At 45.2% G+C, this 15,999-nt stretch overlaps 1 protein-coding gene across 1 annotated transcript in view; it reads left to right on the top strand.

Annotated features, from left to right (window-relative positions):
• The window catches only part of RASGEF1C (RasGEF domain family member 1C), an 89,207-nt gene that overhangs the window by 41,349 nt on the left and 31,859 nt on the right, over nucleotides 1–15,999 (top strand). The window contains exons 2-7 of the mRNA XM_081305485.1: nucleotides 6,091–6,193; nucleotides 7,031–7,098; nucleotides 9,787–9,925; nucleotides 11,313–11,641; nucleotides 14,628–14,810; nucleotides 14,991–15,113. Coding sequence (XP_081161611.1) covers nucleotides 11,639–11,641; nucleotides 14,628–14,810; nucleotides 14,991–15,113 — 309 coding nt within the window. The 5' untranslated portion in view covers nucleotides 6,091–6,193; nucleotides 7,031–7,098; nucleotides 9,787–9,925; nucleotides 11,313–11,638. The remainder of the gene's footprint in view (nucleotides 1–6,090; nucleotides 6,194–7,030; nucleotides 7,099–9,786; nucleotides 9,926–11,312; nucleotides 11,642–14,627; nucleotides 14,811–14,990; nucleotides 15,114–15,999) is intronic.

The following is a 15,999-nucleotide window of genomic DNA, read 5'->3' on the forward strand; positions in this document are numbered from 1 at the left end:
GGAATATAGGTTTTCAAAATAATTTCTAATTGCCTCTGTATTTCTGTAGCATCTGTTGTGATATTGCCTTTTTCATCCTGTATGTTAGTAATTTGAGTTCTCTCTCTTCATTAGCATGGCTAAAGGTCTGTCGATCTTATTTATTTTTTCGAAGAACCAACTTTTAGTTTTGTTAATTTTTTCAATAGTTTCTTTTGTTTCAATTTCATTGATTTCCGCTCTGATTTTAATTATTTCTTGCCTTCTGCTACATTTGCTGTTGTTTTGCTCTTCCTTTTCTAGGGCTTTGAGTTGGAGTGTGAGCTCATTTATTTGTTGGTTTTTTCTTTTTTTGAGGAATGACCACCAGGCGATGAATTTTCCTCTTAAAACTGCTTTCATTGTGTCCCATAGATTCCGATATGTTGTGTCTGTATTTTCGTTTATCTCTAAGAATTTTTTGATTTCCTCCTTTATGTCTTCTGTAACCCATTGATCATTCAGTAATATATTGTTCATTTTCCATGTGATGTAGGATTTTTCCTTCCTTCTTTTATCATTGATTTCCAGTTTCATTCCATTATGATCAGATAAAATGCATGGTATTATCTCCACCCCTTTATATTTACTGAGGGTTGCCCTATGGCATAATATATGGTCTATTTTTGAGAAGGATCCATGTGCTGATGAGAAAAAAGTATAGCCATTTGATGATGGTTGATATATTCTATATAAGTCAGTTAAGTCTAGGTTATTGATTGTGGTATTGAGTTCTATAGTTTCTTTATTCAACTTTTGTTTGGAGGATCTGTCCAATGGTGAGAGAGGTGTGTTGAAGTCTCCCATAATTATTGTGTTGTGGTCTATTTGATTCTTGAATTTGAGGAGAATTTGTTTTATGAATGTCGCAGCACCATTATTTGGTGCGTAAATATTGATAATTGTTATGTCTTGTTGTTGAATGGTTCCTTTTAACAGTATATAATGTCCTTCTTTATCCCTTTTGATTAACTTAGTCTTGAAGTCGATTTTATTCGATATGAGGATGGCCACCCCTGCTTGCTTGCGAGGACCGTGTGCGTGGTATATTTTTTCCCATCCTTTCACCTTCAGCCTATGTATGTCTTTTCCAATCAGATGTGTCTCCTGGAGGCAGCATATTGTTGGATTTGTTTTTTTAATCCATCATACCAGCCTATGTCGCTTTATTGGAGAGTTTAAGCCATTAACATTTAGAGTTACTATTGATATATGGTTTGAATTTCCATCCATGTTTGATTGTTTATCCTTTTTTTAAAAAAATTTTAGTTTGTTTCTCCATGATTGTCTTTCTCCTCGCCCTCTGTCTTTACTGATGCACTTCCCACTGATGGTTTTGGTTATTGTTTTTCATTTCTTCTTCGTGTAGTGTTTTGCTCAAAATGCTTTGCAATGCTGGTTTTCTGGCTGCAAATTCTTTCAACTTTTGTTTATCATGAAAGATTTTTATTTTGTTGTCATACGTGAAGCTTAATTTTGCTGGATACAGAATTCTTGGTTGGCATCCATTGTCTTTCAGTGTTTGAAATACATTGTTCCATGACCTTCTTGCTTTCAGTGTCTGTGATGAAAAATCCGTTGTTAACCGTATTGGTTTACCCCTAAATGTAATCTGTCTCCTTTCTCTTGTAGCTTTTAATATTTTCTCTTTGTTCTGTATATTGGATATCTTCATAACAATGTGTCTTGGCGTTGGTCTACTGTGATTTTGTGTGCTCGGTGTCCTGTATGCATCTTCAATTTGTATATCTGTTTCCTTTTTTATTTCTGGAAAGTTTTCTGTAATTATTTCATTCAGCAGGTTTCTCATTCCCTTGGTTTGAATCTCTGTACCTTCTTCTATCCCGATGACTCGTATGTTTGGTTTCTTCATGTTATCCCATAACTCTTGGATGTTTTTCTCATGATTTTTTACCAGCCTTTCTGAGTTGGCTAGACTCTTTTCAAGATGGTATATTTTGTCTTCATTATCTGACGTTCTGGTTTCTACTTGCTCCACTCTGTTAGTGATACTCTCAATTGAGTTTTTAATTTGGTTTATCGTTTCCTTCATTTCTAGAATTATTGTTTGATTATTTTTTATAATCTCTATCTCCTGATAAAGATGCTTAACTTCTTCTTTTACCTGTTTATGGAATTCATTCTCAATGTGTTCTTTCGCTGCTTGAATTTGCTGTCTTGTATCCTCTTTAAGGTTCCATTCCATCTGTCTAAGGTGTTCCTTGAGTTCTTTATATGACCATTTTTCTGATGACTCTAGCTCCTCCTGAATATTTAGGCTGTCCTGCATTGTTTGTACTCCTTTTCTTCCTTGTTTTTTGAAGCTGCTCATGTTACTTCTTGTTCTGTTTGACTGCTGAGTTACTGTTTACTCCTATAAATTAATTTGATGCTTGGGAGGAAAGGTATTAGAAGGGAAGGGAAGAAGTCACTAAAGAGAATGAGAGTGGGCAGGTAGAATTCAAGGAAAGGGGGGATAAGAAAAATGAAAAGACTAAAGAAGAAAAAAATAGGAACTAAAAAAGAAAAAAATTAAAAATAATAATAATAATAATTTAAAAAAAATTAAATTAAAATTAGTAGAGAAAAATTTTTTTTAAAAAATTTTGTAAAAAAAATTAATAAAACAACAAGAAAGAAAAATGAAAATGAAAGAAAAACCCAAATCAAAAAAAAAAGGGAGAAAAGAAAAAAAAAAACTAATAAATGCCGTCTTAGAGTTTGATTAACTTCTCTTCCAGTAGATGGTGCTGTGCCCACCAGGTCAAGTTTCTCCTGTCAATACGCGGGAACCAATCACTGTGCAGCAGCTCCTCCCAGACTGGGCGAGTCTCCAGTCCTGAGTGTCTAGGGCCTCCTCTTGTGTCTAGTCACTTCCCACTTTTTCTCTAGCCAGGCCCCTCTCACCACAATACTGGCTACACACCAGGTCTGCTGCTCCCGGGAGTCCTGTTTTCATGAACGACTGGGCACACTCTTCCAGTTTGCCATTCCCTCAGACCCTAAGTTTGTAGAGCTTGGGGCTGAGAATCCTCAGCGGATTTTACTTGCCCTCCGGTATCCACTTCCCCGTAGCTGGTGCAAGAGACCTAAGCAGTCAGCCCTGGTGGGAGCGGTAGTTCCGCGCTGCGGGTCCCGCACCACCTCTGATTCCCTCGGGCTGGCTGTAGCACTCACGGGAGAGCTGGGAGGGGCCCTTACGGGAGAGCTCGGAGGGGCCCTTAAGGTTTCCCCGATGTGTGGAGAGGGAAGGCTAGGGGCTCACACACCTGTAGCTGCCGGTTTCAACGAAGTTATCTCTGTTTTTCTCTGTTCTTTGCAGCTACTTCCTCCCCAGTGCTCTTGGACAGGCTGGCTGTGTGAGAGGGGAAAAGGGAATGTTGGTGGGAAGTTGTCTCTATTTTCTTTATGCTATTAGTATTTTATTTTATTCATTGTCTCTATTTTAAGTGATGTTCCTCCTCCTCATCTCCCTTCAATAACCACAATTTTCCAGGGACACATCAAATGCTGGCATGTACCCCTTTCTCAATTTCCTGTCATTCCTCCTGCTGACACATTTCCTGAGTATTGCCACATTATGCTATGTTGTAAATACAGATGCTATAACCTGAATATCAGCATAGCAAAGAAAATGCCTTGATGCCCTTGTAGGAAACATTTATGAATCTACACTAGGGATTTGCCTGGCCTGTATAGGCAGGCTCTTAAGCTGTGTAAAGATTGTTGCTGGTGTAGGACTCTTAGCACTATAGACGTTCTTCTACTCACTTTTCCCCCCACTTCTATATCTAGAGGTTCATTTTGTATTTCTTAGCTTCCAAAACATTTTTAAATCTTTCTATCACATATAGGCATATCGTATATGACTAACTGAAACGAAGAGCAGTTTTTTCTTCCAAGAGGCAAAGCCTGTGTGGGATGATGGGGATGCTGGAATTGGTATTGGGGTAGAAGTCTAGATATGAGCAGAGCAGAGGTCTCCTCACTTCAGGGAGTCGAGTATAGTGATCCCAGGTGGTGAAGCAATGGTCAAAGTATGTCACCAACAAAGGAGATTTGTCACCAGTGGGGAGTCTCCCCTTGCCCACAGCCTGAGAAAAACCCTTTGACTAAGAGAGCAACATACCCTGGTGCCCAGGAGCAGAGGGTGATCAATCTGCAGGCCCCAGAGAACAACTGCACATGGAATGTGCTATGTTTTGTATATAACTGGTTTGTCCTGTCTGAAACTCATGTTGAAGTTTTATGAGATATTAAGAGGTAAGACCTTTAAAAAGGGAGTGAGTCTCTGACCTCATGAATGGATTAGTCCATTTGTGCAATAATGAATGAATGGATTCATGGGCTAGTGGGTTATCTTGAGAGTGGGTTTTCTGTGAAAGTCAGTTGGGCTAGGACTCTCACACGCTCCCTTTCACCATGTGATGCCCTGCACCATCTTGGGACTCTGCCAGCAATAAGGGCATTGTTACCAGATACAACCCCTTGGTCTTGTTCCAGAATCATGAGCCAAAATCAACCTCTTTTCTTTTTAACTTGCCCAGTCTGTGATGTTGTATTATTAGCAACAGAAAACAAAGACAGAAGGCAGTGCTTGCTCTATTGGACCATGGAGGCTTTGCTGACCTCTCTCTGTTGTTCTGCCCTAGTTGGAGCCAAATGGCTTCTTTCAGTAGGACCCTGGGTGGGAGTGAGAAGTGCTGACCTGAATCACCAAAAACAGAGATTTACAGGAAACACGACAAGTTAGTAAGGAAATGGTATCCAGAGACACTTACACTGACATATCCCTGTCTACCCTCCATGGGTTACACATCTATGTTCATAAGGGATTTTTAAAGCTCATTTTTTTAGCCTGGGTAAGTCACAAAAGTCCAAGTTGTTATAATAATAATTTATTATTATTTAAATTACAAATGTGTTTATAGATTCTTTTGTGTTTGATTTATTTTTTTAATTAATGAGGGGGAAATATTGAAAGGACATTTCTCCATGTTAGTCTCCAAACAAGGCCCGGGATTTACTTTAATCATATAACCTGCATCATCTGTTCAGGGGGAGGAGGGGATGCTGCACTCTTTGGTCAGGTTTACTTACACCCATCCTGCTTCTCTAGCTCCCCTACCCGGGGTCCCAGCCAATGAGGAGAAATGGTTCCTGGAAGTGAGGAAGCATCAGGAATTTGAAAATAACATCCCTTCAATATGGCTTGAGGAAGCAATTAGGTGGTATATCTCAACTTCTATAAAAGAGATGGTATCTTTTGACCCAGTGCCTCTCCTTCTAGAAGTGTCTTGGGAAATAATTGAGAATGTGGTCCAGGGAAGAAGAGGACATTTTCACTCTGTGGAAAGCTCTATTTTCAGTTGCCAATCTTCTGTGGGTCTTTGGTGCTGTTCACTTCTGCTGGACAGGTCCCTTCAAGTCAGGCCCTGAGTTTTCAGAAACTGCTTCTGGAGGTGAGGAAACAGCAGGATCTGTCAGCTGGTAACCGAGGGCCATTTGGAGCCCAAAATAACTCAGCTCTGTGCTCCACTCCCCACCAAGTCTATCAGGTGGCCTCCTAGAGGCAAAGCCAGGTTCATTCCCAGTCTTGGCAAGCACGGTCGTGAGCTCAGGAGTACATCCCAGTACCCTCATAGCATCCCTTCAGACACCAAGGAACAGGGAGGAGACTTTCAGAGGACCCAAACTGCAATAAGATGTGCCTCATCTTTAGGCTTTGCCAGAATGGAAAGAGGAGGACCCCAGAGTTTGTTGGGCTCTGCACTGCTCAGAGCAGCTGTGTATGAACTGGCATGATCCAGGTCCAAGTGTGGGGAGTGGGGCTGGTCAAAGGTTCTGATGCAAAGTGTGAGGAGGGCTGAGCTGTGGGCTGGAGCTTCTCCTTCATGAGAATCCAACAGGGCATGCTTAGGGAGCTCTGCAACCCCTGGAGACTGGGCCACTTTGGGGTTTCCTAGTATTCAGGTGGCCCTCCCCAGCTCCCAGCCCCTTATCCCAGCTCCCCTGTTGAATTTCCAGGCCATATCTGTTCTCTACTTAACCATGACCAATTCTTCTTCACAGAACCATGCCCAGGAGTTGGACCTAGAGTTGGGAGCCCAGGCATCCAGGGACGTCCATCACCTACCAGTGACCTTGTCCACCCACATTACCTATCAGGGGCCAGGTATGTTCCTCTGTGAAGTGAGCAATCATTCCCATATAGTTGTTTAAGTACTGAGTGATAGAAAACAGAAGACACATATGCATGATACAGAGTTTTTCTTCTTTGAATTAAAACTCCTGGAGGTCAGAACCTGAATGGGGAAGTAAAGCAGGTGCTTCACCCAGGACCCTTGGAAATAGGCCTTAGTTCAGTTCCCTACCCCCTAATACAAAGGGGATGGTCCTTGTTCCTGAAAGAGCAGCAGAAGCTGTCCCAAGCAAAGATGCCAATGTGACTCCCTCAATGATGCCCTGAGCCATCAGATACATACCCAGGGGGCACTACTGCCTTGGCCACTATGATAAAGTAAGGAATTCAGGCCTCTTCTGAGAGCTTCTGGGACCCCTGCAGAGAAAAAGTATAACTGAATGGAGACTGAAACAGGAGCTCTGAGGAGGCCAAGCTGCTCAGATCTTTCTCATGGCAGGGGAAGGAAGAGGCCATAAGTTCCTGGTGCTTCCGGACATTTGTAAAGCTATAAGGCCAGCATCGCACTCTACTACTGAGCTGAGCTCCCAGCCCTATTACAAAAATTTTACAAAGATATAATGGGGAAAAGGAAAGCTAATTATTGGGCAAGAATGTCTAAAATTCTACACATACTATGGCAAGAGCAGAATAGCTCTGATTTGGAGATGTGGGCTGTCCTATTTCTTTTTTGGTTGCTATACCAGAATACCTGAGAACAGATAATTTATTTAAAAAAATAGAGTTTTATTTTGGCTCATGGTTCTGGAAGCTGGGTAGTCTAAAATCGTGATTCTTACAAGAACCTCATGCTGTTTCAATTCCTGGTAGCAAGCCAAGGAGCAAATGAGTTTGTGTGGGAGAGGAGAAATCACATTCTATAAGGATTCACTCTCCAGGTAACCAATCCAATCCCATGAGAAAGGCATTAATACCTTTTAACTATCTAATCAGCCTAAATGCCCCACCTATCAGCATAGCCACTATGGCAATCAAGTTGCAGAGAGGATCAACAATATTCAGTCCAGAACATGAGACTACTATTACCTTCAAGGCCAGCTCAGCAGGGATAATTCCCAGTAGCTATTGATGCCTGGTTGCAGAAAGTCCAGCTAGCAGGCTAGATGAGCAGGATAGTGGGTTATCTGGGTCACAGCCAGCATGGAAATTCTGGTGGACCAGGGGGGCAGAGGCAGCAAGTCTTTTGGGCACAGAGCCTCAGATAGCAGGTAGAACAGTTACCACCTGTATTGTAGTTCCAGCCCCTGGCAGGCAGTGAGTTCCCAAGGGGACAGCTGACCTTGGGGGCCCAGCCTTCTCTATGGCAGGTGGTGTGATGTTTGCTTTGTCATTTGATCTCACTGGCTCTTCTCCCTGTTCGGAGCAGGTGGGGACACTTGTTAGAACTCAGGGGAGTGTCTTCCTGGCATGACGGTAGTCTTCACAGGGCCCTCCTCCTGCAGTATCCTTTGCCTCTGTCCCTTCCACCTGCTTAGCCCAGTGCCTACTCAGGAAAGTTTGCCTGGAGAATATGCCCTCTCTAGTCCCCAAGAAGTAATGAGAACAACATTGCCTTGACCAGCCACCTGCAGGATGGGGATTATAAATTGGCCACCTGGGAGCTAGAGATGTCATTTCTAAATGTACTTTTGAAATGCCTCACAGCATGGCCTCCAAGGTGGCTTTTTTAAAAAGCAGAATTATAGTGAGCCCTCTGTATCTGCAAATTCTGCATCCATGGATCCCACCAACTACAGACAGAAAATATTTAGAAAAATATTGTGTCTGTTCAAAATACAAATGTTTTTCTTATTTTTCCCTAAATAATACAGTAAAATGACTGTTTACATAACACTTACATTGCATTATATATTATTAAAGGTGGTTATAATATATATCATATATATTAGAGATGGTTTAAAGTATACAAGAGGATAGGTGTAAGTTATATGCAAATACTACATCTCTTATTTTTTCCAATATTGAAAATGGAACCATGGATGCTCTACCACTGAACTATATCCCTAGCCCTTTTTATTTTTTGAGATGAGGTCTTGCTAGGTTTCCAGGCTGTCCTCAACCTCACCAACCTCCAACCTCAGCCTCCTGAGTAACTTGAGTTATAGGTGTGCATCACTGCCCAGCCAATACTACATTTTTTTAAATAAAAGGGACTTGAGCATCTATGGATTCTAGTATCCACAGGGATCTTGGAACCACTTCCCATGGATATCAAGGGAAAACTGTACCGGCCACTCTGAAAGTCAGAATAGAAACACGAGAGTTGAGTCCTGGTGTCCCTTAAACCTGGAAGGTATAGGCATGTTATCAGCCCCGTGGGAGTCCAGCAAAGCCTGTGTTTTTTCATCACCACATCCCAGGCCACTCTCTAAAAGCCTCACATTGAGGAGAAGTGACAGAGCCTTTAGCACTTTCTTGCCCTGTGTTTTTGTATGGTTGGATGAAGATGAAAGGTACATTCCTAGTACCTTCATCTCTGTCAAAAACAGGGAAATGAGAAACCCAGCTCTCCTCTAGGCTGTGCCTTCATATCAGTCCCCAGCCCCATCATACTCTTGTCCCTGTAGACCTCTTCCAGTCTCCCAGACAGGAGTTAGGCTTAGGTCATCGTGTCCCAGAAACTTTGCCAGTGCCAGAGTCCAAGAGCAGAGTGGGCTCTGTGCCTGTCAGCATGACCTAGAGAAGGAAGCATCCCATTTGGGCATTGGTGGAGGTCAGGATGCCCCCCATTTCAGGGAAAATTATGGAAGTCCTCTCCCTTCTGTCCACCTCCTTCTCTGTGACCAAATTCCTGGCAACCCATGCTAGGTGTCCCCTTAACTGTTGCAGGAGCCCAAGGACCTCTGGCTGTGGACCTGATGCAGGATGAGGAGACCTACATGTACCTAGGCAATGGGAATAGATGTAGGCAGGGAAACTAGGGCAGAAGTGCATGCCTAAACCGAAGGCAGGAAGGGGAAATCTGACACAGAAGCCATTCCAGCCCCCTCCCACACCTGACCTGCCACAGGTTTGGCTCTTATGTCAGGTCTCCACCAGCTGGATCTTCCAGGAAGGCATCTTATTGGCCCAGACTTGGCTGGTGCCCACCTCTTGCCCAGGGAAGAATGGTGCCTCCACTGACTCTCTCAGCAAGACAGTTGCTTTTTCATCAGAGAATGATATTATTTCCCAAAGCAAAAATCTAAAGGTCTAGCCAGAGAGAAAAAAAAACTGGATGCTAAGAAGGCAAATCAAATAGACAGAAGCTCTAGGAGGGGCGAATTTGGGTCCAAGCTCAGGTCTAGGATGGAAAGAGAACTAAACCTCGGAGGGGCTGCAGGAAGCTCAAGAATGACATGTGGTACTTGGTTCTGCAGTACTTATACTAAGGTTGAAACGATACAGAGATTAGCATGGCCCCTGCACAAGGATGACAGGCATTCCATATAAAAAAAATTATGTGTGGGATAACCTTGGCACAGGGCCCTGGGGAACCAAACACAATGCTTGGGGAACTGGCCTGTCCCAGGATGGCTGTTGTAACCAAAAGGCCAGCTAATATGTACTCCTCTGTTCATGTCCAGGGCACATTCAGGAGTTTGACTGTGTCCTCTTAGCTCTGTGGCTTGGGGCCAGAAGCATCAATGGCTATGTGAGTGATTGGCAAGAACAAGGAGTGGACCTCAGAAACACCTGTCTATTCTCAAATTGCATCTCTGCCAGGTATACTTGGCATGTGAGCTGGCCACCTGCCTTTCACTCTCTAAGCCTCAGTTTCCTTACAGGTGAGGAGGGGGGCGGCTATAGGATGATTTGGAGGTCAGGCAGAGAGGAATGGCCCTGTGAACTCTCCTGGGCCAGGTCCCCCAGCTCCTCCCTCCCACTGGCCCCACTGCTTGAATGCCTGGCATGTTCGCCAGCCCTTCATCTCCATCTGCACTAATTTGTCTTCAACAACTCTTACCTGTATCACTGGAGTCACTTAAACATGACACATCTTTACTAAGCACGCTATGTTCTGGGCACAGGGTCAGGCCTCTGGGGTGTAGCAATGAGCAAGCCAGTCTCCTTTTAGAGAGCATAGCAAGATTAAAGCCAGTGTGGGGTCTTGGGGGATGGGGAGTTGGGATCCTGGGGAGTCACGAGGGGGCAGCCTGGACAAGACCATTGATGTGTGTTTGAGCTCGTCAAGGAATTCACCCTGGTCATAGGGGACCCTCACCAGGGGTGGTCAAAAAGTAGACTTCGCAGCTCAAACCTTGGCTCAGCCACTTCAGTTTTGTGCCAGAGCAAGGCATTACCTCTCAGTAAATGTCCCCTTGGTATCCTTGTCACAGGGTGGGCATGTACCCCCAACCCTACTCACCATTCACACAGCCCCAAAATATGTCCAGGTGTTCCTGGGGTCTTTCATCCCTGAGGCTGCATCTGAGCACCGGGCTTTGCATTCAGCTTGAATGAATGACACTAAAATAGTAACAGGGCAAGCAGAGGGCATGTCAACAATGCATTTGTCAGTGCCCCATTACAGTCTTTGCCCACATGAACATTATCATTTGTTTCCTGTGCAATTTTCTCTCCTGCTGTTTTAATCTCATTATGCATAACCATTTTCTTTGTTATTACTGGACGTTCATAACCATAATTTCCACAGCGAAAGAAAATCCACTGGTGGGTGTGTGATTGTCTCCTTGTCTGTTCTTGTTCATCATCTTACAGCATTCTAGAATGAGTTCGTTGTTTATAATTAATACAAAGCAAATAATTTTTTCCAGAGCTTTTTTTCCTCTAGGTTAATCTCATGGAATAAATTGCCAAGAATTTGATGAGGGTGAAAAGACCTAAGAACATAAGGATCTTGGCACATCGATCTTGATACAATTTAAAGGGAGTGTGACACTGTACACCTCACCTCCAGTAATGTTTTCAGGGGCTACTCCAACATGCCTGCCAGCATTGGTTATTTTATTGTCTTATTTATTTCATGGATATTGCTATAGTTTGGATCTTAAGTATCCCCCAAAGGTCCACATATTAAAGATTTTGTTCCCAGCATCGTGCTATTGGGAAGGAATAAAAAATTTTGATTATTATTTTTTTTTCTTGCCAGGTATGGTGGCTCACACTTGTAATCCCAGCATCTCAGGAGGCTGAGGCAGGAGGATCATGAGTTCAAAACCAGCCTCTGCAAATTGGCGAGGCCCTAAACAACTTAGCAAGACTCTGTCTCAAAACAAAAAGGGCTGGGATGTGATTCAGTGGTTAAGCACTCTTGGGTTCAATCCGATGTAACCCCTCCCCCAAAAAAAAGACTAAATACTATTCCATTTGTATGGATAGACTACATTTTATTTATCCATCAGTGGACACTTCAACTGCTTTATCATTGACTTCGGATTTTTTTAAGTGCTGTTGATCAAACCCAGAGCTTTGAGCATGGTAAGCGAGTATTCAACTACTGAGCCATATCCCCAGACTTCATCACTGGCTTTTAAAATTACTCTCAGATGCCTGGTGTAGTGGTGCACATCTGTAATTTCAGCTACTTGGGAGATGAAGCAGGAGGATCACAAGTTCAAGGTTGACCTGGAAAACTTAGCAAGACCCTGTCTGAAAATTTAAAAAATAAAAATAAAAAGGGATGGGGAAGAGCATCCTAGACTTAGTCCCTAATATCACAAAAATTAAAAAATTACTCCTGGATATTCAAACAATGGAATATTATGAGGCAGAAAAAAAAATCTCCTGTCCTGCTATGAAAAGATCTCCCAAATGCATTGTTAATGGAAAGAGACCAGCACAGGACAGTGTGGATTCTGTGCTAGTTTTTTGTATAATAAAGAGGGGGACTATATATATTTATATTTCCTTGTCCTTGTCCAAAACTAATGAAAGCAAGTACAAGAGGGATTGGGCTGAGACTTCCACCTCCACAGGCCTCTTTGGCTGTGTTTTTGCACAGGGGAACATGATGCACCCCATCATTCTGCATTCTCCCTGATCTCCAGTAGTGGCAGCTCTTATCTCATTTTCTCTTGAATGGTCTCCTGAGATCATCCAACCACAACCAGAAAGTTGCCACTCCTGAAAGAGCATGTGCCCCATGGGACAGTCTCTATGCATAACTTTGCCTGTATATTGTCAGCTGTCCTTCACCAGCCCCATGAGGCTGTGCTTTGACCCCCAGTGCCTAGAACGGTGCCAGGAGTCCCTCCATGCATGTATGCAATACCCCTGACAAGCAGAAGAAACTCAGGCCTGGGACCAGCTGGAGACACAATGGGTATTTGGAGGTCAGAGGGCTCCCAGCAGCCCGTCCCCTCTTTAGGCATCCCTATGGGTCATGATGGTTTTGCAACTCTCAACCCCAGTCCCCAGGCTGATCTAGCTGCTCCAAAGCACAGCTGAGCCTGAGAACCATCCTTACCAACCCAACCCCATCCATTGTGCCCAGTGCCCTGCATAGAGCGCCCGGTTCCAGGCCAGCCCCCAAGGTACTCTGAGAGCTTTCAGAGTCACTTCTTGAAGGACTCTTACTCAGAAGGGCCCCTCTCTGGCTCCTTCCACCATCTGCCCTGCCCTGCCCTGCAGAGAAGTTCCCAGTTCACTTCTAGCCCCAGTACTGGCTGATCTATCTTTGAGAAAATTGGACTGGGATCTGGGGAAGGCTCGATGCTGCACTGGAAAGAAGTGTCAGGCAACTGGTGGGATGGAACAGAACTTGACAGCTGATGAATGTTCTGTCCTGTGGAATTACTCAGGCACTGAGCTCTGAACATGAGGCAGAGCCAGAGCACGCTGCAGAGCTGGCCACCACTCCCCGCTGAGCATCTGCAGCTCCCTATGTGCCCACATATGCATCAGCCACCCCACTGGGAAAGACAGGAGGTGATTTTGTGAAATGTTAGTTTCATCAGCTGAAAACTGAATGCTTACAGCTTAGCTGGGGAATGTGAAAATAAAGCTGTGATTGTCACCAGGGTCAGGACTGTGAGAATGCCATCACACAGATGCCAAGCCCTCCCCATGCTGTAGCCCAGTCCCAGTTCCTCTCATAACCACAGGCCCATGGGACAGTCCTCTGAGGGGTTCCCTTTGATCCCCTATATCATCTCTGACTTCCCATGTCCTTCTGTCTCTACCTTTTGGTCAGAGTCACTCAGGGGCTAAAAGAGACAGAAATTAATTAGGGTCTGCTTTGGGGGCAGAAGAGACAGGTCAAGCAGGGGACACTGTGAGTCCTGTGGTGAGCTCACAGGATTCTGTGATTGAGAATGTAGGGGTGACCCCGACATCTAGGGTGGGGACTGGTTGAACCGTCACAGGCTTGCTCAAGACATGTCACCATGAAGGCCTCTTCCCTTTCAAGGAAGACCAGCCTACAGGAAGGTGTGGAAGAGACTCAGAGGGAAAACACAGGCTTCCTGAACATGGAATATAGGGAAGCCAGGTCACAGAGGATACGCTCTGGTCTTTGTCTAAAGGAGGTTTGGATGAAGATGACAGCGTAACAGCCACAGCTGACCTATCTCCAGGTCAGGTCCAGAAAAGCAGTGCCTCAGACCTCCGACAAGGCTAACAGGGAGAGTCCACCGATGCCAATCAGAGGACAGGAATCACCCCGGGACAAGGGGACACTGAGGGAAGCAGAGAAGACCCAACTAAGAAGGGAGCATTTCAACCACGTCTAGAGGGATGGAAGAGAGAAGATGATAGGAAAGCCACCCTTCAGGGGGGACCATGTGTATAGTGGCTCAGAGTTGGAGAAAGCATTGTAATAGAGTATGTGGCTGGTGCCAGCAGCATGTAATGGAGGGTTGTCGGAGGAGATGCTGGATGGGTCAGCTGGTCTAAATCACAAAAATGCTGGGATTCCAGGCTACAGAGGGCAATGGTTTTGAATGTACCTGAGAGAACCCCAACTTAAATAGGTATACATATGGAAAAGTCCACAGAGCAACTTCAGGCATAATAGACTCTCCAATGCTGTTTCCCACTTTCCTAGTCCTTAATAGTGACACCAGCTCAGGGGCCCCAGAGGAAAGAGAGCTTCCAAGTGCCAAAGAAGTTCTGGGGTTGTGCCTGAGCCCCCAAATTTTGACCAGGCTTTGAACCAATCTTTGCAGCCAGCAGCAGGAGAAAATATGCTGATTATACAAGACTTGTTAAAAGCAACCTTCAGGGAGAGAAACTGGAAATAGAAAAGAAAGTGTTTGGCTCCTGGGGGAGAGTTGAAGGGTTTAACAAGGAGAACAGATGCTGTACTATGAGGTAGGAGGGCCCTGGCAGCCTGCCCAGGAAGCGATCACTGGATTTAAGAGATCACACAGAGGTGAATATGGAAGGCAGAGTCCTTCCAGCCTGGAACCCAGGGAACCTAGGCTCCCCGCTCAGGTGCACCCCAAATTGCTCCTTGCCATTGCAGGCAGGCATGCCCCGGACCCTGAGCACCTCCGACATGGTCACCCCAGGCAGACTCAGCCCACCCCCTACAGAGCCCATCGATGGCGAGCAGGCTGGGCAGCCCTTCCTGGATGGAGCACCATCCTCAGCCTCTTTGGACACCCTGATTCAGCACCTGGTACCCACAGCTGACTACTACCCAGAGGTGGGTGAGCCACCCAGGGGGAGGAAGGGGAGCAGGGAAGGAAGAAGGGAGGCTCTCTCCTTCACTTACGAGTGGAGCAGGCAGCAGGGCTGGGAGTGACCTTGGGCCTGGCGAGGTGGAACAGGCTGGAAATATGTCCTCCCTCCATGCCCTCTTGTGCTTGTGCCATCTTTCTTGCAGAAAGCTTATATCTTCACCTTTCTACTGAGCTCTCGCCTCTTCATCGAGCCTCGGGAGCTCCTGGCCAGGGTCTGCCACCTATGTATTGAGCAGCAGCAGCTGGACAAACCGGTACTGGACAAGGTGAGGGGCTGGAAGACCAGGGAGCCTCTGAAATCAACCTCTCGGGGAGGCAGTGATTGTCCCTATTCTCCTGACAAGAAGCCTATTGGGCTTTCTCACTTGTCTGAAGTCCAGGCCCTAAAAGGACAGAGCCAAGGCCTTTTCTGCTATGCAGTTTTCCAGGGCTCTGTGGAAACCCTTGAGCTCACATTGAACCCAGTCCTGGGTTTCCAAAACTCAGTGAATAGTATTCCTGCTCTCTGTGAACTGGGATGGTCCTATGGCCTCCACTAGACTTCCTTCACCCACTACACTCAATTCCATGTCCCTGCTCTCTGACGTCTGTTGATAGCCCAGCCTTCCCATGGTTCTTCACATCTTTCCTCTGTTACTGGCCTGATCCTGCCTGCTGTCACTCTTTATATGCATGTCAGTTAGGTTGTACTGTGATGATGACAAAAACTCGGCTTCAACTGGCCTAAGGCAAGGGGTTCATTTAACTGCCAAGTCTCCGGTACTGCTGCCTCCAGAGGATTAAATGACAGCATTAAAACCTTATCTTCCTCATTCTGATCCTCTGCTGTGGTTTTTCTCTGGGTTTGCTGGCCTCATTCTAGCTCCTGCAGGTTCTCCTGCGTGGTGACACACGGCCTCTATCAGCAGGGACACCTTCTAATCTCAAGAACTAGCCCCTTTCTCCACAGGCCAGTAAAAGTCCCAATCTCATTGACCTAGCTTAGGTCACATGCCCACCTGTGAGCCACTTATTCCATAAGAGGGTGTTTTCTGCTCTGATTGGCCAGCACTGATTTGGTTCCACCCCTGGGGCAAAGCCGGCTGTTCTAGAACACAGTGTGCCTGAATGAGGGGAAGGCTCCAAGGGAAAATTGAGATGCTGTCACCATAA

The sequence above is a fragment of the Spermophilus citellus genome, assembly GCF_964194105.1.
Source record: "Spermophilus citellus genome assembly, chromosome: 1".
Classification (NCBI taxonomy): Eukaryota; Metazoa; Chordata; class Mammalia; order Rodentia; family Sciuridae; genus Spermophilus; species Spermophilus citellus.